Raw genomic sequence first — 22,700 nt, 5'->3', positions numbered from 1 at the left:
AGCTTAATTAGACAGTTTTTCTTTCGTGTGTTCTTAGGGAAAGCAGAAAATGGTACATTAGGTGGAGGACGCTCATATTAAGGTAGCTAAAATAATTGACTTTAGTGCATTTTTTCCTAGAGAACTAATTTACAGGTAAAACTAAATCAACATTTTTAAAAGTCTTTCCTCTTCCTACTTCATATTAATTTCTCTTTTAAAACTGATTTCCAAAATTCTCTAAGCAGTCTTGCACTAATTCATATCAGTTCTTATCTCTCACGCTGCTTTCTTTGCTATTGGAGGGAAGACTAAAAATCCTGTCCTTTTGTGCTGAAAGGGATCGCTATCTTTTTGTTCTAAAGAAAAGGAAATAAATCATCAGCTGGAATCTGTCATTGGTTTACCAGCCAGTTGAAGTATTTCTTTGTCTTATTACCATTCCTATAATAACAGATTAATAATTTCTCTGGAGTTGTCACTGTAGTTCTATTTTGGTAACGCTACGTGGGTATTATTCTTCTACGGAAGTAATTAAGTTCTCAGTGAAGACGATGCACTTTTGACAGTGTGGAGGTAGTGAGAAATCAGTTCATCTTACATTTGTGGTGATAAAATCAGAGGAAACGCTGCAGTTTACACACCAGCTGAGTGCTGCTAATAAAGAGAGCATGCTGTCATATTAGAAATATAACTGAACTGGCAGAAATTTGTGTACATATTGTTCTGTTGTGCCTGCTGTACCTTAACTTTCAGCTCCACGGAACTTTGTCTTGCTGAGCATGTTTTATAAGAAAGCATTATCTTGATGGCATACCTGAGTTCCCTGTTGGTTTAAGTTTTTACAAGTTTAAAAAACAAAAAAAGCTGCCACCAAAACCCAAAGGTATGATTGAATATGCTAAAATATAATTTTGGGGTTTTGACATTAGCCTTCGAAGTTATCTTGTGGACTTTTACTATAGGAGATAGCTGAATAAAGGCCTTCAGCATCCTGTCTCTGCTTAGTGGCGTAACTAATAATTCTCAGAAGAATGAGGCTTATATAATCATATTACATTCCTTTCTTTATCAGAGTTGCTGGGGAGAGTAGAAAGCTACCTATTATGTTACATGTGGTTAAAAATGGCTATTGCCTGCAGATGTTAAGCTTTTACATATTTCCTAAAAATAGGTGCCTAATACAGAGAACAGCTCAGTTAATGCTTTTGCTTAAGGGAGGAATAAAATACTTGCTTAACCTTTTGTAGACAACAGAAAAGTCAATTTTCTGTTAGTTTTTCTCCTCTGTGGGTTCTCTGATAGGTACTGATAAGAAAGAGTGCTGCAATCAGTTTTAAGTGAGGAGATGGTTCTGGGGCTCATGGGATGGCTGCTGTTTCTTAACGTAGCATAGCAACAGCCAGATGAGAGTAGGGTCTAAATTTTACCTCCTTTTCCTCCTTACCAGAAGAAAGGACAAATAACTTGACCAAGTTCTCATCAGTTTTGAGGGCATTAAAGATAGTATGTTGTAACTGAGCTGGTCTTTTAAGTGAAGCTTCATTCGCTTTCTTTCATGTGTCCATGGGTAATTTGTTATTTGAATCCTGTCAGTGACAGATGGCAAACTGATCCTATCAGTCTGCCGTACAGTGCAGAAGAGGATGTTCATTAATATCAAAGGCTTCACAAGACTCCACAGTTCAAGTCTGTGTTTTGATCTTTTGTGTTGCAGGCAAATATAGCTTGAATGAATCTAGAGGAAAGGTAAAAAGAGGATTATTTTGGGGAAGGATGTTGGATCAGCATTTGGAACCAGCGTATTGGAGAAATCTGTTATTTTACAGTGGAATTCATATCACCAATGTGGAGTGCTTGTTTCAGTTTTTGTCTTCTTTCTTTAGACCTCAGGATACCCATGGACCAGAACTGATACTACCTGCCAGTATTGAATTCAGGGAAAGCTGTGAGTAAATTGTGAAGTTCTAATACTAACCTGTTGGCTGTAATATTTCAGTCAATTTGAAAACTTAAGTAAACATTGGAGAGAATAATGACTGGACGGATGATAGCTAATGAAGTAAGAATTTATTTTGTTGGTGAGGGTGAACAGACACTTTGAGTATGCATATCTAATTCTAATTGCATTTCAACTCTTTATCTTCAGATACTCAAATTTAACTGTGAAAAAATTGTTAATCCCACCTCCTCAACAGTACGTTGAATTAATTTTCTTCTATACAGTTCTCCATGCCTTGGATAATAGATTGCATCTTGGTCAAAATGCATTTTATATAAAATCTGACTTTAGAATTTAATTTTTTTGTTATTTTGGTCCCCAAGTTTTTAAGGTCTCAGATCTTGTAGAAAAATGTCATACCAGAGATTGATTATCCAGACTTCAAATATTTGAAACTAAGTAGATTTGTGAACAAGCCATAACAGTTTTTTATTAGTATAGAATTCCCTGTAGCAAGGGAGCTTTGTAGGAGTAGAATGGACAAGAGAAATCTTGAATTTTCCTGTTCCCTTGAAGATGCAAATTTTCAGCAAAGAGACAAGAAGTAGTACAGAAATGTTTCCCGATGATCAAATTTTCTAGCTTTATATACAAGTGTGTTGTTAGTGTGCCTAAGTAACTGTAGTACATAATAGACAATTTAGAGTTCAAATTCCTCTCCAAAGTTGCTCTTCCTCCAAAAGGAAATCCTCTGTGACCCAAGTTATGAAATTGTTTTATTTAATTTTCTTTCTGTCTTTGGCTTTATGACATGTTGATTTTTTTTCCTCTTTCTCTACAGCTGAAGATGCCTTCTTATCTGCCATTATAAATTACACAAATAGCTCAACAGTTCATTTTAAGCTGTCACCTACGTATGTTTTGTATATGACATGTCGGTATGTATTGTCAAGCCAGTACAGACCTGACATCACTCCTGCTGAGCGTACTCACAAAGTCATTGCCATAGTCAACAAGATGGTGAACATGATGGAAGGAGTGATACAGGTGAGTTTCTCTGCAAACACATGTTAAGGGAATTAAGTACATGTTGTAGATTATCTAGTGACCTTCTTAGTCTTGGTTTTTTCAGTGTTTAGCCAACTACTGTTATGTGTCAGACCAATGCATGTATTGGTTTGCTTTTGTGTCACTGAGTGATGTCAGTGGTAAGAAACTCTGTCCTGAGCAATGAGGGAAGTTAGGGAGGGGCTGTTGCTTTGAAGATGTCTTTTCTGACAAGAAGTTACTCTTCTGTTCTCTAGAAGGTAAGATCTTTGCAAGCATTTCTGGCTGCGAGCCCTTGTAAAACAAGTTGGATGTGCTTATTAAAGAACATTGTTATGGGTAGCAGTTGTTCGTGCTGATTGATGCCTGAAGTGAACATAATAAAAAGAATGTGACTTCTTAATTTTGATCCTGTTACTTTTACAACTTCTGTAACCAGAAAAATGGTAATAAAACTGGACTTTTTGAGCGAAACTGACACAATTGCTTTATAAAGAGAAATAAAAGTTCTCAAATGTTCCAACATTTTATATGTAATCTGATGCTGTTACATGTGCAAGACTTCTACAGAAGCACAGGAAGAGTTCTGTTTTGTGTAGGAATGCAGAGTAAGATCCAATGGGTTGTCTGAAATTGAACTACACGTTGAATTATGTAGCTTGTTAAAATGTAACAGTCACTCCCTGAATAAGGAGTGCTAGTTCGGGTATCCTCACTAAGTCAGTTATGGTAACTTCTTTGTCTGCAGGTTTTTCTCAGAGGAAAAATTGGAATTTATTTCTGTACTGATTAAAACAGATATATTTGTTGCAAAAAGTACTGTCATACTTGCTCCATACAGGCTAGTAACCTGCCTGTGCTAAGTACTGCCCAAGCGTAGCGCTTTAGTCCTGCTTTAGGGAATTGATGATGAAAGTGTTGCACAACGGGTTGATTAAGGGAGAAAAGGAAAATAAACAAGTGAGTAGCGTGAAAGCCACAGCAAACAAAAAGCTGTTCAGCTTTTGTTCAGGTTTTGAAGAGATCTAATGGAGTTTTCAGCAGGGAGAATGTTACAAATGGACAGCTCTGTGAATAGTCACAACAGGCTCCCACCTTTCACAAGAAAGAATGGGAGAAAATGCCAGTGTTGAAGATACTTTACAGTAAGAAAACAAAGATGAGTCTTTCATGTACATTCTGAAGCTGATGAAAGGGTAAAAGGTGGTTTGAATCTTAAGTGAAGAACTAGTACATTGAGTCTTGATGCCGTGGTAAATGGATATTTGATAAAACTGAAATGGTATCAAAAGTTAAATATTCAGGTTCTGCTATTAAAAATAAAATCTGGCTGTAGAAGAGGGAACTTGTTATGGTGAGAGGTGAGACTGTAGCAGTAGTGGAGAACATGAAATACAAAGAGCCTGAATGTAAGCAATTTAATCAGGAGAATGGAAAGTAAGCAGTGAAAGGGTAGGCTTCAAATATAATCTGGAAGTTACAGGGCTAAATCAAAGGAAGTCACTTGGTGTGTATAACCAATGTAAACTAGTAACAGTGACCCCAAAAAGACATGGGGTGACAGGGATGTGTACAGTGAGAAGGTAAAGATGAAGTTTTGCAGTCTTTGTGTTGAACTAAAATGGATGGCCATGTAGCTGCTAGAAGATACTAGAAAGGTGGGCTCCAACATCAGTTTGATTTGAAAACAAATAGAAAATAGATTATCCTGTGAAAGCATTCATTTACATCACTGAGGAGGGCTTCCCAAATTAAGTCCAGCCTTGTGGTTGTTGCAAGCAAGTGTATTTTTAATAATCCTGCTTAATAGTATCACAAAACTGTTTAAAACCGAGTATTTGTCTGGGCTGTCCTTTGTGAAAGGCTGTTTCTACAGCCTTGCAACTCTGTAGTTACAACATAATCTCCAACCTGAAATTTAAGGAAAACGTCAAGAAAGAAGTGGTAGCTGCATTTGTGGTTTGTGAAAGACTTATCTAGTTGCAAGAAATAAACTGAAGAGAGTTGGAAGCTGAAGAAAATTGAGAGGAGGTTCTTGCAAATATGCTGAAGAAGGTGTAGGAAAGGGGGAAGATTACATATGTGATGAAAAGTAGAACTTAAGTGAGTTTGAAGGTTAATGGGCTGGAGACAAAGAAATGCATTGATGATAAAGCTTGATCAGGAAAATGTCATTAGCTTGGACCTGTCTGAGTGGAATATGAATAGTAGTACTACCTAGGCTTTGCCAAATTACTTTGTCTAAGCTGTAGAATGAGTGGTTATATTGATGGCTGTCACAGTTAAATTACCATGTAATAAGCTGCTGTATCAGGTGGCTTTTTTTAATGTCTCAAAACATGCCTGCACTGGGAGGGATCTGAGGGGCGTGAAAGAGAAGATAGATGGGAGGGAAGGGGAGAGAGGTACCCAAAAGAGAAGTAGAGGGAAGGTGCACAAATTCTTGTGCTGTAATGTGGGAGTAGCGTAAATTGTGTAAATCCTAATTTTGCCTGTTTAGGAGACTTGATAGCTTTCTGGAGTTACTCCAGAAGTACTTGCTAATAAATTAAATCTGTGGCTTTCTGTAGTCTTTGCATTAGTGTATGCAAATATAGAAGACTTCATATGAGGTAGGGATAAAATTGGAGAGATCTGTGAGAAGGCTTAGTGCTTTCAATAAATCTAAGAATAGAAACTTAATTCTTACAGAAAAACCAATTTTTTGTAAATTTTTTTTTTCTTCAAATCATTCTGTGACATTTCTGATCCTCTGCAGATTTTAGCATTTGTTTGTAGAAGGAGCATCCCCTTTTGGTCTGTGCCCGCACATCTTCAGTCAGTTCAGAGTGCCTTGGTTGGAAAGGGGGAAGAAAAAAGAAAGCAGTGGCAATTAGGTTTTTTGAGCTTGAACTAAAATTGCAATAGTAACAGCAAATGACACCTCAAAATTTTGCATCTAAGCTCACTGTATTGTAAGAGCTCAGTTTTAAATAATGAGACAAACATACTTGGTGGTTTGGTTTTTTTTTTTTGTTTGCTTAACTCAGTGTAGCTTATATGTGCCAGCATTTAAGCTTAGCATGGTATTTCATTTGATTCTTTTCTGTTGTTTAAAACAGTCTTTTTGTTCTTTAATTGAAAAACCATGTATTAAATCTGTCCTAGGTGTTTCGTGTTTTTTTTGTTTGGTTTGTTTGTTTGGGTTTGGTTTTTTTCTGCTGGGGATTTTCTGTCCCCCTCTGTGTGTGTTTGTACATTGTCTTCATTGCAGCAGTGTGGGCTAATAGCTCCCTGGATCTGTTACTTGAACAGCTAGTTACCCCGTTGCCTGCAAAAAATTCTGCGGGGTTTCTGTGGTGCACTGAGCATGGAATAACAAGCTAGTCTGGGATGTCAATTAGTACAGGGCATTCCCTGAATTAATTGTGACGTGGTCACTTCAGTTCTTAGCTGTCGTGCTACTAGTCTAGTTAAAATAATTCAGTTTTTTTAAAAGGGGCTCAGTTGCATCGCAGCTACTGATTAATGCATCTGTGTATTAACTGTGAACATAAGTGTTGTACCTTCATATGTAGTGTTTGATTTCTAAAGCTATCATGATTGTTCACAAGTTTCTTTCTTCTGTTTGATTTCCTTCGTCCGTTTTTCTCCAGGAGGTAGACCAGGTTGATCAGGTAGGATATATTGCTGGGAACTGATCCTAGCTATGTTGGCTTAGCTCAGTTTCTCATGCTGCTTCCATATCAAAATACAATACTCAAACAGCTGGACTTGAACAGTTCATAACACTCATTCAGCAACTGGAACATGCAGTACTAAAATCCTTTTTTGACTTTGCAACTTTTACGGCATTCCATAATTTCTGCTTAACGCACTTCAATGTGGATATGAAATGACCGAAGTTCTTTTTCTTCCCTTTATTTTCTTTTGTTGTTGTTTGTGGTTCCTATTCTTTGGATTTCATCTGAGGTTGCCTGGCCTGGCATTTGTGGTCGGGAGATGGTGAGATAGATCAGTACTTGATACTGAATCACCTGGTATCAAAGCCAGTGAGCACAGTATCAGAGTGGCAGTGGGCAGTAGTGAATATGCACTTAAAAGTGCACAGATTACCAGATACTGCATTTCACTAAGCTCTTAGCACTATATAACTAGATGCTTATGCCATGACTTTATTGATATGGCAATTTAACAGAATTTTGTATGTTCAGTGAACGTGTTAAAATTGAACTTAACAGTTACAGTAATTGCAATGTTACATACAAACATTTTGCAAATATCTGGTATCTGAGATATGTTTGGTGAAATGGGAAAAGGTACTGGTCTATCTTTTGGAGCCTTTTTAAGCTGCCATGCTTTATCAGAAACTCTTTCCCTGTATTATTTCTTGCTTCTTTCTACTTACAGAAACAGAAAAATATTGCTGGAGCCCTTGCCTTTTGGATGGCAAATGCATCTGAGTTACTGAATTTCATAAAGCAAGACAGAGATCTTAGCCGAATTACTGTGGATGCACAAGATGTTTTGGCACACTTGGTTCAAATGGCATTCAAGTAAGGCTATCAAACTTCTGTTTCACTTAACATACTCTGTTTCTGTGGTTTTTAGAATAACTTCACATTTTTGCCAAATTTTAGGTATAGCAATAATGTCTTTTGTGTATTGTTAAATATCTGAGAGGATGACTTACTAGAGAGGTTAGACTCACTTTTTTAGAAACTTGGATTTATGAATATGGATCGCTGGGCTATTCAAGGAGTTTCATCTGTTAGCTGTTCTTGGTGATATTTGGGGCTGCCAATGAAAATTAGAGGGAAATGTTACTTAAGTTTAGTTTGTGTTGATTGCTTTCTCTTAATTTAAGTTTTTTATGGAGATGTGGGGAAATGTTATATTTGCTGTTAATATATAAATACATAGGCTTAAATATTTATGGGTCTGTAATGAACCTTGCTCTCTTTGAGGACTTCTAGTTATCTACTTTGATAATTTGCATAAATAGCAATTTGCATAGTGGTTTTTTGCACAGTTTTTCCATAAAAACATAAAGATAGGGTATTAGCTTGGGATAAAACCAACCTATGCTTGTCAGCTCAGGCAATTACAGTACTGATTAAAAGAAAAATACAATGAAGTGTCCAGTGAGAAGGGAAGTCCTCTGAGGAGAGGGTCCTTGAACAAAGATGACAATATTGAGTGAGCAGAGCACTAATCATCAAGAAGGGCTAAATTTTCGTTCGTATTTAGATGGATTTTTTCCCCACTAAGTCACTATTGAACAAGTATTTCTCAGCAAACTTGTGTCTCTGGAACTAACATGTAGAGAAGTCCCAGTTCACCTTATGTGACCTATACCCAGCCTTCCCCCACATGTAGGATGTCTGTTTTAAATACAGTCTTTTCATACTTCTGTAACAGCACAGAACGTAATCTTTCATTTTTCTGTAGCATGACAGGATTGGGAGACCTAACCATGGTTTAGCTGTTTAGCTTTAAGGGGGACTGTATTGCTCTAAAGAGCATCATGTGGTACGTGAAACCTTATCATTGCTTTCTGAACTTTTGGAAGTTATCAGACATGCACCAAACCACTTTGTATGTACTCCTGCAGATTTTTAGTTTCTTTTTTCCTGTTGGTGAATTACGGGCAAATAGGGTATAGTAAGTAGCTATTTTGACCAGGTCTCTCAATTTTTATACCACCTCTGAATTACTGAAGCTATGCCTTTTTGATGCAGGTCAGTGTTTTGGATTAGGGTCTTGAAAACACTTCTCTACTTCCATTTGCTAGATAGTCATTAAAGACAGAATATGGCTGTGGCTAGAAGGGAATGGCACTGGGTTTTTTTCCCTGTATGTGATGAGCAGACTGGATACAAGAGGGTATTTCTGAATTTTAGCTGCGTGAATTCTCCCCTAAGTGCACTGTAGGGTGACAGATTGCAAATGGATGTATTAAACTTTTGGAGAACTGTGGAATATGTATTCAGAAGGCAAATAAAAAAGCACAAAACAGAAGCCTGAAAATAAATCTGTGAAAATATTACTTGATTGTAACAACTGGTATATACCAGCATTGGTTGAAATCATGGTGGCTTTTGTTTGTAGCAATTGAGGGTATTTCATTAAAAACGTCACCAGTGAAAGAGAAAGGGGAGTTGTAGAAAGCCATGAAATATTATCCTTTATATATGTGATTACAATTTGATTACTTTTTAGTTTCAGTTCTTAAGAGAAAATGTATAAATGAATAATGAAAAAGTGTTAAAGAAAATGTTTTATTACTAGAAGAGAAATAATACTAAGCCAAGCTTTTAATTTCACTGCTGTTAAAGGTAAGAGAAATACAAGAATCAAAAAGTTGTTTACGCAAAACACTAAAGCCACTTCAGGTTCTTGTGCATTGGCTCAGAACAGGGAAACTTTTGGTTTTTTAGTATACTGTTGGTACACTTTAAAACAGGGAAAACTGTATTTCATTTTGGAAAAATAGTTTTTGCAATCTTACAGAACCAGAGTTTGGCCTGACGGCAGCTCTTTATGTAGCATAAGCATATGACCTTCACTTACAAGTATGGTAGCGATACTGCATTTAAGTGGCTGTTTGTTCCCTGACAACCTAATTCTTTTTCCAACATCTCAGACAGGTGTGGCAGAACTGATCTCTCTGGCCATTTAAAAAGTATTTAGTTCCCTATAGTCACGTACATAACACTGTAATTTCAGGAATCTTGTAGTTTGTAATCTGTTGTCTTTAGAAGCATTCATAATGAACACATACAGGGTTTTACAATTTTTTTGTTGTTGATGTTCTCTCTCCCCTCCTCCCCCCCCCCCCCCCCCCCCCCAACTCTCCAGGTACCTGGTTCATTGTCTGCAATCAGAGCTTAATAACTACATGCCGGCATTCCTTGATGATCCAGAGGAAAATAATCCTCAGAGGCCTAAAATAGGTTAGACTGCTTGATCTTTTCTTGTGTCTTCTAAACCATGCAATTAGTAATAAGTAGAATTTTTCTTAACAGTGATACGACTTTTGCAAGTTGCCCTAATCCCTGAGAATTGTTAGGATCGTTTTGTACACATGATAAGAAAGGACAGTAGTGACATTCAAATGATCTGTATTGGATTTAAAAATCATATAATAACTTAGTTTGGAGGGGACCCTCTGGATGTTATCTAATCCAGTGTCTTACTCAAGGCAGGTGCAACTGAACCAGGTGGTTCAGAGTATTTTCGAGTTGAATTAATGATCTCCAGTGACAGATGGAGATGCCACAACACCTGAGAGTAACCTGTTCCAACACTGACTACCCTCATGGTGAAAATACTTTTTCTGTATCTAATTGGAATTTCCCATACTGCAATTTTTGTGTTGTTTTGTCTGTTGTTCTGTGTTATCGCTGTGCACCTTTGAGAGGGAAACCCTCTCAAAACTCTTTGAGATGGGAACTGTCCCATTAAGTAGATGAAGACAGCAATAAGCTGTGCCATTAGCCTTCCCTTTCCCCAGGATGAACCAAATCCACTTCTCTGTTCGTCTTTTATACCCTTTTTCTCCAGCCCCCTAATCATCCTGGTGTCTCTCTACTGAATTATCTTGGTTAAATCAGTATCCTCCTTGTGCTGGGGAGTCTAAGACTGGATGTTGTGCTCCAGATGCAGTCTCACAAATGCTGAATGCATAGGAAGGATTGCTTCCCTCCCTTGCGCTAGCTGCACTGCTGCTAACTTAACAGCTTAGTATGCCTCTAGCTACCTTTCAGTGAAGGACGTGCTGCTTAATCATATTCAACTTGATCTTTACCAGGATCTCTACATCATTTTTGGCAGGGCTGCTTTCTAGCCAGATGGCACCTAGCCTATACTGTTGCATAGGCTTATTGCTTCCCAGATGCAGGACTTGGCACTTGCCTTTGAACTTCGTAAAGTCCCTGTCAGCCCGTTTCTCCAGCCTACTGAGGCCCTTCTGGAAAATACCGCTGCCCTTCAGAGTATCAGTATTTCCTCTGCTTGGTATCATCTGTGAATTTGCTGAGAACACGCTCCATCCAGTCGCTCAGATCATTAATAAAATCATTAAACAGTATCAGCTCCAGCCTCAGTCCGTGAGGGAAGCCACTGACTGCCAGCTGGGCTTTGTATCCACAAGTCCACCAAGTGCAGTAGTCCAGCCAGTTCTCTGCCTACATTATCATCTGCTTATCCAGTCCTTATCTCAGCACTTTCACTATAAAGATGCCCTGGAAGAATCTGATGAAGTACCTCCCAGGTACTAAAGATAAACTGGCTGGCTGTGTAGATTCCTGCCAAGGATCCCTGCCATGATACTTTAAATATGGAATCATAGAATGATTTAGGTTGGAAACTTCAAGATCATCAAGTCCAATCATTAACCCAGGACTGCCAAGTCCGCCACTAAACTATGTCCCAAAATGCCACATCTAAATGTTTTCTAAACGTCTCCAGGGAAGGTGATTCCACCACATCCCTGGGCAGCCTGTTCCAATGCTTGACCACCCTTTCAGTGGAGAAATTTTTCCTAATATGCAATCTAAACCTCCCCTGGTGCATCTTGAGGCCATTTCCTCTCGACACCTGCCTTGTTACATGCTCCTTTCAGGTAGCTGTAGGGAGCAATAAGGTCTTCCTTCAACCTTTTCTCTGGACTAAAAACCCCAGTTCCCTGAGCTGCTGCTCACAAGACCTGTGCTCCAGACCCCTCACCAGTTTTGTTGCCCATCTCTGGACATACTCCAGCACCTCAGTGTCTGCCTTGTAGTGAGGGGCCCAAACCTGAACGTGGTATTTGGGGTCCAGCTTCACCAGTGCCACAGCAATGCCAGCCTTCCTGGGCTGTTCTGCCCATGAGAGCGCTCTGGTCTTGTGTGCTGTCCCGCTGTGGCTGTAATCCCAGCTCAGGGACTGTGCTCAGCCTTCTCATGCCTCTTGTTGTTTTCCGTGCTGAACACATTCACGCACAGGCCCCTGAGACAGGAACCCCCTTTGTGCTTTTCATGGGGAAAGTGTGAGAGCCTCCTATGTTATGTAGCTTGATGATGAAAGAAAATGGAAAAATATTCAAGTTTGAAGGGATTAACCAGGGATAAAAGGTTAGGAAGAGTTAAGAAAATAGTGACGTTCTGAATAATTGGAGTAAAGATGATCTGCAGAGCTATTAAATATGGTCATTCTGTTCAGCTACAAAGAGTATTTATACAGAATTCATATATGCTTCCTGCCCTTTTGGTTATTAAGCCTTCTGTGCTTGCTTTTTTCCTGTGTTGAACATTGAATGAAGAATATAAAGATGTACTGTTATGTTTTCAGTGCCCTGCACTTTGAGAAGGTACTTTCTGGGACACGAGCCCTGAAAAAGTGGCAAACTGATATTAGAATAAAGGCAGATGATGTTCATTATTTTAGTTATTTTTGAGCTGTTTTATAGACTTATTTTTTCAGGCACAATCCTGTGTTTCAATTCTAAAGATGTTAATTTGGTGGTGTCTTCAACAGAGAATTCAGATATAAGTATTGTCTTAAAAGAAGACTTGGAGATAAGTGTTATACTTGCATTAATACCTTCCGCCAGGAAGCATATAAGATGTTTGCTCTTGGTGAACCTTGCAGGAAGTCCTGATTGCTTATTACATAGTATTGCAGTGAACTAGTGGGCAAAAGGAAATTTGAATAATGTTTTTAAATGCTGATGTGTAAACAGAAGATGTTGTGCAGTTCTTTAAGTCATCATGCAATGCAAATAGTTTCTGCTGAAATTTTTGAGTATAACTTGATATTTAACTGCAGTGAACTATGGAATAATTGCAATATGCATTTGAAAAAGTAGACTATAAACCTTGTAACTTCTTATTAAAAAAAAACAGAAAAATGAGTCTACTCAAGTGATGAGGATGTGATTTAATGTGAGATATAACCAGTGATTTATTTGCATACCAGATGTTTCCCCAAAATAATTTATTTTGATTTCAGGAGTTAAAAAGCATATTTCGGCTCTCAGTTTAACGTTGCTCAATCTTGAAAACCATATAGCAGTAAATTTATTTCTGGAAGTCTGTATAACGTAAATACCTGTAGATTCCACCTAGCATTCACCAACCTGACTTGAGTGCCTCTCTATTATTTTTTATGGCCTAAACCAGTTGTATGTTGCAGTATGTGAATGTGATTTTGTTTCATCTCCGTAGATGATGTGCTGCATACATTGACTGGAGCTATGTCCCTGCTGCGACGATGTAGAGTGAATGCTGCTCTGACTATACAGCTCTTCTCCCAGCTGTTTCATTTTATCAACATGTGGCTCTTCAACAGATTAGTGACGGCCCCAGATTCAGGGTTATGTTCACATTACTGGGGAGCTATTGTTCGTCAACAGTTGGGCCACATTGAAGCCTGGGCAGAAAAACAGGGTTTAGAATTGGCTGCTGATTGCCACCTGAGCAGAATAGTGCAGGTGAGTGTGTGTATTTCTGATTAACACTTCTCATGTAATTGTATATTCAAAGAGAATATTTGTATATTCTGTGGAACAGTGTGAGGACAAGTGTAGTTTGTGTGACTCAATCCTGCAACACTGAGGTAGCATGCAAAGACATGAAGGATGTTTTCAACATCATTAATATTGAAGTTGCAAGTGAATTAATAATTGTGATTTTAGCCAGTGTGTTTGACCTGTGTTTATAAGACTGAGCTATAACTACGCTGAACAGAGGCGAGTAGCTGAAAAATTGATATGCTTAATTTATGATAGATGTACTATTAATTTAGTCTTATACGTACAGGGGATATAGTTAGTGGTTGTTTTGGGGATATTTATGTTGCTTCTGTTACAAATCTGGCTTCCTGCTTTGTCATCTTCTATCTCTTACCTAAGAAAGACTTGGAAACAAGGCTTAAGGTTTCATTCTGGTTTGGATTTGTCTCCTATGACTTTTTTTTTCCTCCTCCAGGCAACCACATTGCTTACCATGGACAAATACTCACATGCAGATGTTCCAAATATTAACAGTACTTGCTTTAAGCTGAATTCTCTGCAGCTACAAGCTTTGCTGCAGAATTATCACTGTGCTCCAGATGAACCACTCATCCCAACAGTAAGTTTCTTCTATCATCTACTGTACTGTTTTAACATACCTGAGAAATATAGACTCAAAATAAAAACACTGGCTGGAAATAGCAATCTTACTGTTTGGAATTGTTATGAGAAGAGTCGGTGTGGGCAATCCGCTCTTTATACACTAAGAAGTATTGGTGCTATCACCCTGCTTCTGGCCACCAACTTTGGGTGTACTTCACTGCAACTTGAGCAGGGTATTACCAAAAATCTCTGTTACACTGAGCTGGAAAGTAAGGTAACGCTGCATGTAGAGCATACTCAAGAAGGGTGTCACTGCACCTTTACACCAGTTGTGGATGAAATCCAGTAAGGTAGTAGAGGAGGGGTGCGCAGAGCACTCCCAGAAGCTGGTTCTATGTATAGCCAGAGGGAATAAAGATTGATAAATCATAGAAATCAAATGAAAGCAGCAGGAACACTTAAGCTTTTTTACATGTGGGGTGGAAAAATGAATGAATATTGGATTCTTTTATACAAGCAATGGACAGATTGTCCTTTGGATAGATTGATACGTAGAATATACAATGTTGTTTTTGGAACTGGTTTCTATCTTGATATTTGTGACATAACTGACTATTCTGAGTTTTATCCATGGGAAAAATCATCTTGGCAAAAGTTGAAAGAGGTTTTGTGTTCCTTGCAGAATTGTAAGAAACACTTAAGGAAAACCCTGATAGTTGACTGATCTCAAAAAAATCTTAAAAGGTGAAGGTAATCTAATACCTACATAACTGAATACATTGTCTACAAAGTCTATTTTTTAATAACTTTGGATACATCTGTTTATTAAATCAAAGGTACTGACACAATAATTTTAAATGTGTTTAGGAGGACTTGTAGCTTAGATATATTTTTATATATTGGCTACCAAACCAAAAAGTCTTGCTGAAGAACATAGCTTATATTCCCTGTTTGTACATGTAGGTAGAATTCCACAGCTGTATTATTATTATTATTATTATTATTGTTATCATTGCCATTATTATTATTATTATTACTTCTACTATTATTTAGAGATCTCCAAAGAAATACAGTGCTAGATTTGACAGGCTGCCTTTGTGTCAGAGGGAGGGTTGCAGTAAGACTAGTTTGTCCTGTTGTGGTGCAGTGGTATTTGGGACGACTTTGCTTCTTGCTATGAGAAGGACTTGTACATGCAAACCCTGACTTAATTGCTGCCAAATCTGAAAAATGTAAAGGTTTGGAATTTGTTCAAAGGAATACAAGTGTATTTGCTTTTACATATTTTAGTGTCATTGTAATTCTTTTAAAAATTAGCACTTTTTGTGGTAAAAAGGCCCTTCTTGAAGAGCACTTCTAAAGATGGACTGGATTTATCTGACTTTCCGCTGGGAGTTTACTGAAACTGAACATTCAGATGAGAACACTTACATGGTTTTGTCTCAGCTGTGTTCTGCATTGTGCTCCACTAATAAAATTGTTGCATCAGGCTTATAGACTCTGAGTTGCATATTAGTGTAGCTGAGGTGAGATTAAGACAGAACTGTTAAGCTGGTCTTGGGAGCCAAGCAAAAGCTGTAGAAAGAGGCTGGAAATCACATCTGAATCTTTGGTAAAGCAAATACTTGTAGTAAATGGATCTATATGTAATATTCATAGCAACATCAGGTAGATGGATTATAGTAATTCTGTCTTGATGCCAGCAAAATCACACATCTCTGGGGTGAGTGCACTTCCAGAAAGAATGGTGGTTAACTAGAGGTGCAGATACTTTTAAGTATCGCTCATTCAAACGTAGTGATGAGGTAAACCTAAGGCGATTTCTTGGTTCCTAAGGCGGAGCATGCAACTTGGAAGAGACTGAGTGCTCAGAGAATTATTACTTACAAGCAACTTTTAAAAAAGATGTAACTTTTTTTATTTTTATTATTTCACTTAACTGAATGCTTTCATGCTAAAACTTAGGCAGCCTAAGGCCTATAAGGTAACAAAAATGGAGGAACTGCTTGAGGAGAGAGAAGAGCCTTTGCACTGGGCATTCTTGAGTCATTTGCCATAAATAGAAGAGTGTAGAAACAGAAAGTGCTGCTTGGACCTTTAGTTTTTACAGAGTTGTTAGGAATTTGATTTTTGTGAACTTTTGAATTGATTTTCCTCAGTACATACAATCCAGTAACAGATAACCTACTGAAATCTTAAGAGATCCCTCTCAATGTGGAAGGAAGGCTACTATATGCTGCATGCACCCACAGTAGCTACATTGTGAAAAGTACACTGGTTTTACAACTTTTTGTGATACTAAGCAGAAGAGTTGTGCACCAAATGTAAAAATTCAGCGTTCCTTTCTGCACCTTGAGTAATCCTGCTCTCATGTTCTGTGCTTCTACAATGTTACTTAAAAACCAGATATCTATCTTAAGGGATGCTTCACATCCTGAGCTCCCAGGAAATGTAGAATTAAATTGGTTCTATAAAATTTCCCAGGCTAGGGAAATGTATATGCCGTTGGTCCTTCGTGGGTATATGTGTCCTGATGGAGCTGAAAATTCTGGTTTACACAAGTTACCTGTTTCCTTTCTATATATTTAATCTTACAGAAGCACATGTACACTTAACAAAGTGTCAAAATTTTAAAGCTGCCTGTAATTCCACCTCTGCACATGCATGTTCTCTGCTATATATTTTTAAATACAGCTCTCTTATCAAGTAAAAACATGCACCACAAGTTCTGAAAATATTGAAGTAAACATTAATGCTTCTGTTACATTCCCTAACTATGTAATCTATGGGATTTAATCAAATTAAACAGTGCAGTGTACTGACTACATAGTGGAGCCAAAGAAGTTTTATATCTAATAGATTCCCAAATTCCGTTTCCTTGCAGTCTTAGTATTTTCTTAATGTTAGGGTTTTTTCCTTAATGAAAATTACGCCTTTATAGTAACAATATCTTTTTCTGCCTGCTGTAGGAATTGATAGAGAATGTAGTAACTGTTGCAGAAAATACCGCTGATGAACTTGCTCGCAGTGATGGCCGAGAAGTCCAACTGGAAGAGGATCCTGACTTGCAGCTACCTTTTCTTTTACCAGAAGATGGCTATTCCTGTGATGTTGTCAGAAATGTTCCAAGTGGTTTACAAGAATTTTTAGATCCACTCTGCCAGAGAGGTTTGTTCTAGTTCTTCTGTTGTTTTACAATGATCATCTTTTTTTGGTGTAGTGAATACAGAATACAAAATATATTTTAGTTAAATGTAAACAACTTTCTTTTTCTTTATGTATGTTTCAGTCTTCTTAGACTGTTCTTCAAGTGTTTACTTTTGCAACCCATAAAAGTATGCAGGATTTGTCAATCATTACCCTCTCTCCCTGTCCATTTAATTCACTTTCAAGGTTCTAAATGAACAGTGCTGAGTTACTGGTGCCTGCTGAAACTTTGTTTTGCCTTTCCTCCAGACCTTTTTTGGATTATGGTGCTAAAGCAACAAAAATTTAAATAAATGCAAATTTTCTAATACTTCAACCATTTCGCAGTCAACTTACTTTTAAGGCTAATGTGAATTAAATAGTGAAATCACTTTTTTTACTCATCAGCTTCTCCCATAAACATTAAAAATCCATGAGCTTAAAATAGTTCTTTTCATGTTCATCAATTAAAACTGTATGGTTTGGGCATTTCATAGTCCAACAAAATTTGAAATGACAAGTGGAGAGCTCTTGTGGTTGGAGAAAAGTGACCTAAACCAGAGAACATAAAGCAGGGGGTCTGTCAGAGCATTTACGGTGAATGAACAAGTTATGATTCTTATCTTCTGCTACTCAATTTTATTAGAAGCTTTTTTGGGTTTTGTTTCTTTATAAGTTAGTGCTTAAAAAGCAGTTGCTTAAAAATTTCCACAGGAATATTGTGGTAAGCAGAAAAGCAAAGGAAGCTATCAACAAAGCAGACTTGCTGTATCCTACAGTGAAGTTCTGTCATTGTTGTTTTCAACTTAGTTTATAGAAAAGCCATATTATTGCATTTAAAAAACAAAAACAAAAAACAAAAAAAACCCCAAAAAAACCAAACCTAGGAAACTGTTTTGAAAGTACAGTGAGTTAGAGTGGATGTAGTCTTTGAGACTAAAAGGAGACTCCAGGCGAAGCCCCATCTCTGCAAAGTTAATGCTGTGGCTGATTAGCTAGACTCTCCGCAAAGCAGAAGATTTCTGTGGTGCTGTCTTATTCAGAGTTCTGGTGGCTTGTGTTCTAAAAGATGACTTGGTGTTTCGTGTCTCTTGAGTCTGGTTGGTACAAGCAATATTTTGCAGCCCAAGAGTTTTCTGTGAGCTTGTAGTGTGTTTAAATAAGTCTGTTTCGCAGCAGCAGGAGCTACAAAACCGTAGGATTTTGTAGATACTATAAAACAGCAGTGAAGCGCATAATGGCATCTAAGATGCAAGATTCCACATACTAATGAAATAAAAAGATAAATACTGCTATTTGGTATTTCCTTGTGGCATGCTATTTTATTTTAATTAACGTCTTGAGAAAATACCATTACTATGTTGATGTTACTTTCTCTTTTAGGTTTTTGTAGATTAACCCCTCATTCACGGTCGCCAGGCACGTGGACAATATACTTTGAAGGTGCAGACTATGAAAGTCACCTGTCACATGAGAATGCTGAGCTAGTAAGTATTGATTCAGTGACCAAGGGTCAAAACTGCTATCTCAGCAAGCCATCGTTTTTTATGTGATGAGTTTTAATCCTTATTAGGAAGAACAGGTTTAGTCATTAAAAATGAAGTTCATCAGTGGTTTGGTGAATTTAGAGAACTATTTTTGTAAGTCTTTTTTTTTCTAGGCTGTGGCATGATAGAATTCTCAGGTAAGCAAGCTTTGTCTGTTATGTTCTTCCACCCTGAGGGTAAACAGTGAAGAAATTCCTTTTAAACATGGGCAAAAATATATATGGACATGTATCTGTAAATGATTTGTAATGTGAATGGAGCTGCAGGGTGCTTTTATTTATAAACCAGCAGTTACCAACTAAATGTTTAGTATTTAGTTGTAATCTGGTACTTTTTTTTCCCTGCTAGGTGTTTAGGAAAAAATACTTAGTTTTCCTTTGCATTATACTTACTAACAAAGCATTTCACTTCAGTGTGAGGGTGGGGTTTTTACTGTTGTAGGTTTCCTTAAGGGTTTTTTTGGTGTTGAGTGGGTCTTTTTGTTGGTTTTTTGGTGTTTTGCTTGGGGTTTTTTTTGAATATGTAATAACCAAGAATGTCAAAGTTTACAGAACAACTTGGTTTTGGAAAGATGGTAGCTTTATGTGAAATAACTTTTAGAGCAACTGAACAGAAATAGCTTCATATTTATAATTATTATTTCAATGAAATCAGGAAGATCAGCATGAAACTAGAATGATGTTCCCAAGGCCTGCTATGAAAAATACTTGTCACTCACTATCCAGAGGGACTTTAAAGCTTCATTTACTCTGTTCAGAACCCAACATTTGTTATATGACATTACACGGTCTTGCTGCAAGTGGCCTGAAGAACATGTTTATTTGCAGAAGAGAGCATCTCCTAAATCTGTATGACTGGTACAGCAGAGCTCAGTCTTGAATTGATCAGCCAGGATCTGCAGGCTGGTTATCTTGGTAAACGGGCATTTGACTACGGAAAATATAACAGACGTTCTTGAGACATGTTCTTCTTCCTCCCTTTTGTTGCTTTAAAGAAAGGCATGTTTTAGAGCTAGTGGAAGCAAAAAGCATCTGAAGTTATACTAGGTACTTCCTATTCCTCATACTATGTATGAAAAAACTAAAAATAGAGTTCTTCCTTTAAAAGGCTTGATAAAGAAATGGAGGGTGAGTGGATGCTACTATTTCATTCTTCCATGGAAATGGACACCATGTAAAACTGTTCAAATAATCTGATCTAATCATTCTTTTGTTTGGTGCTTGTATGGTAGTTGAATGTGCTGAGCCTGAGAGTTCTAAAAGACTTTAGGTGTCTGAGCAGTGCTGTAAATGCCACTTCACAAATCACCTCTTGGTGCAACATGTCTACATAATTTAAATACAAGGTAAATGTTCCAGTTTAGAGCTGTGATGTTTTTTGGTTTGTTGTTTTTTTTTTTTTTTTTCCCCCTCCCCAAGTCAAAACTATTCTCCCAATTCAGTTCCGCTGCTGTTGGTAGCCTGGGGAATTGCCCAGGCTGGGCAGTCCTCAGATTTTTCTGAAGAATTTGTTTTATTCTTAGACCAAGAGAGAAATTCAGTATAGACTAATGGCAAAGTTATGTCCCCAGTGGCTTACGTTTTCCAGTATGTGTTTTTTGTTGAATTAGTTTAATAATGTTTCTATTTAAATCAATGGTAAAAATGTTAAATAGAGTAGGAACAGATTCTGTTCTTCCGCCATCCTTGGCACAGGAGTGCTAGAATATTCCTAGCTTTAAAACTAATTGCTTTTCTAATACTTGAACTTAATAACAAAGTTTTAATATTTTAAAAATGAATTTCCTTTTATCATTTTAATTTGTCGTGGGTCTTGTGGAACTTGTGGTTATGTTTTAATATGAATACAAGCTAAGGTACTTTAACTTGCATGCTTTAGCTAATGAAGACTGGCAACTTTTTGAGCAGATGGAACTGGCAATGTTGAAAGATAGAAACACATTATTGAACACATGAGGTTCTGTATTTGAGTTACAGAGTTTTCAGATGTGAAATTTTTTGGAACTTCCTTTCAAGGCTTTAACACTACCTTTTGAAATTAATTGGCCCTTTAATATCTCACATAATTATCTTCTAGATGCAGCACTAAAAACAGGAACTCTGTAGATCACCCTCACCTTTCTGATAGCAGCCTACTGAGTCTGAACTTCAGATTTCATTAAAAGTTACTACAGTTTCAAAGACCTGTTACATTTCAAATTGTGAATCATTAATAATCTCTTTACTGAATTGGAGAAGGAGAAACAATTGGTAGACTTCAAAGCTTTGGCAGTACTTGTAACACGGGTGTAGTACTTGATAATGTGAATCCATATTAATCAAATGTTAGAGATTCTACATTCTAAAATGGAGTACCAGACATATTATTTAGGATGAGATCTTCTGCTGCATTAACAACTTAATTTTCATTGTAGATGAACTATTTTGCACAGTGATTTTCCTAGCCTGGCAGTGAATGTGAACTCTTGTCTTTTTTTCTTCCTTCCCCTTCCCTGTTTGATAGGCTCAGCCTTTGAGGAAAGAACCTGAGATTATCACTGTAACACTGAAAAAACAAAATGGAATGGGCCTGAGCATTGTTGCTGCCAAGGTACGGAAGTCAATTTGTTTAAGTGTTACTGAAAAAAGCTTTTTTTTAAATCAGTCTACTGTGGAAGAGGTTAATGGCAGAATCTGTTTCCCTTAAGTTTGTTGCGCACATCATGTTGATCATACTTCTTTTCTGGCTGGGGAATGTGTGTGAATGTTGTGAACAATACAAGAGGAAACATAATACAGATGTAGTTACTATGGCATTTAAGTTTAAATCTCTACTGTAGGTTTATTCGAATAATTTTTCAGAACCAAGAATTGGCCATATTATCTAATGGAATTAATAAACAGGCTTATCTAGCACTTCTGCTGAAAAGTAGCAGAAGTACCTAGGAAAGAAAAGCAAGAAATACAAACAATAAAATGTGTGGGGTTTTTATTTGATGAGTAAATAAGTCAGCTATATATGTTGAAAGTTTGTATACTTTCTGGTGTGAGGACATCTTATCTTTTGCACAGTGTACAGATCCTGCATGTGTGACTTCAGTTTTGCTTCTTTATAGTAGAGAGCTACAGCGTGTTAAGTAGCATGGTGAAGGAGGGTGTAACTCTTGCCCCAACTTGCCAAAATTGTGGGTGTTTGCTACTCTTAGTAGCACTAGATAGTAATGTATAGAATGCACATACAACTCCAGCCACCAGATGGAAGACTCCACTAGTTGGTTGGTTTTGCATTATTAACTGGGTCACATAGCACACATAGTCTTTGAGTTTTAAGCTTGTTATAAATTATGCAGTGGTAATACCCAAAAACCCTTGTTGTAATTATGTGGTGTACAACAGATAGAACAAGTCTTTCCTAATGTCTTTTCAGTGTCTAGTACCTGAAACTTCAGCATACTGTAGTCCTCCTTGGCACTTAATGCATGGGCTGAAAACGTTGTTTCACTGCTTTTAAGTTACCTCACATAAATAATTGCTTCTAAACAGAGCTTTTTTTTTTTTCCCTATCAACTTTGCTCATTTCATAGTCCATTCTTAAAACTGTAATCTTGCATGGTACCAGCTTTTAAGATTTATTTCTGACATCTGTAAAGGAATACCAGGTGTCAGGTGTATGTTGCTGACACTCTGAAGTTACTGAGGAAACAATTCAGGATCTGAAAAATGTAACTCAATATTTTGCTCTCTGTTTTGGTGGAGTAGGCTAATAATTTGAGAAGCAAATACTAGATTTTGACCAGATAAAATATTTGTCAGATTTCTGACTGCCATCTGCATTTCTGTTGAATATTTCAAAATGTGAAGTGATTTTTTTTTTCCTACTTTAAACTGTGAAATCTGATTTCTCATGTAGAGAGAAGCAGAATATAATGAGGAGGAAGTTTCCC

General features: G+C 37.3%; 1 protein-coding gene across 23 annotated transcripts in view; it reads left to right on the top strand.

Moving 5' to 3' along the window:
- AFDN (afadin, adherens junction formation factor) overlaps nt 1–22,700 on the top strand; it is a 132,081-nt gene that overhangs the window by 66,509 nt on the left and 42,872 nt on the right. For 15 of the 23 annotated variants that reach the window (XR_008822517.1, XM_056342915.1, XM_056342920.1 and 12 more), the window contains 10 exons: nt 1,866–1,927; nt 2,763–2,968; nt 6,604–6,624; nt 7,358–7,503; nt 9,809–9,903; nt 13,156–13,421; nt 13,918–14,061; nt 17,015–17,213; nt 18,615–18,718; nt 21,281–21,367. Coding sequence is in view for 22 of the 23 variants with exons in the window: in XM_056342915.1 (XP_056198890.1) it covers nt 1,866–1,927; nt 2,763–2,968; nt 6,604–6,624; nt 7,358–7,503; nt 9,809–9,903; nt 13,156–13,421; nt 13,918–14,061; nt 17,015–17,213; nt 18,615–18,718; nt 21,281–21,367 (1,330 nt within the window). In the remaining variant the exon portion in view is untranslated. The remainder of the gene's footprint in view (nt 1–1,865; nt 1,928–2,762; nt 2,969–6,603; nt 6,625–7,357; nt 7,504–9,808; nt 9,904–13,155; nt 13,422–13,917; nt 14,062–17,014; nt 17,214–18,614; nt 18,719–21,280; nt 21,368–22,700) is intronic. The other 8 variants (XM_056342921.1, XM_056342917.1, XM_056342937.1 and 5 more) reach the window with 1 other exon arrangement.

Source organism: Falco biarmicus, chromosome 6 (assembly GCF_023638135.1).
Source record: "Falco biarmicus isolate bFalBia1 chromosome 6, bFalBia1.pri, whole genome shotgun sequence".
Classification (NCBI taxonomy): Eukaryota; Metazoa; Chordata; class Aves; order Falconiformes; family Falconidae; genus Falco; species Falco biarmicus.
The sequence above is the reverse complement of the archived record's forward strand: the minus strand, read 5'-3'. Positions and strand labels throughout refer to the sequence as shown.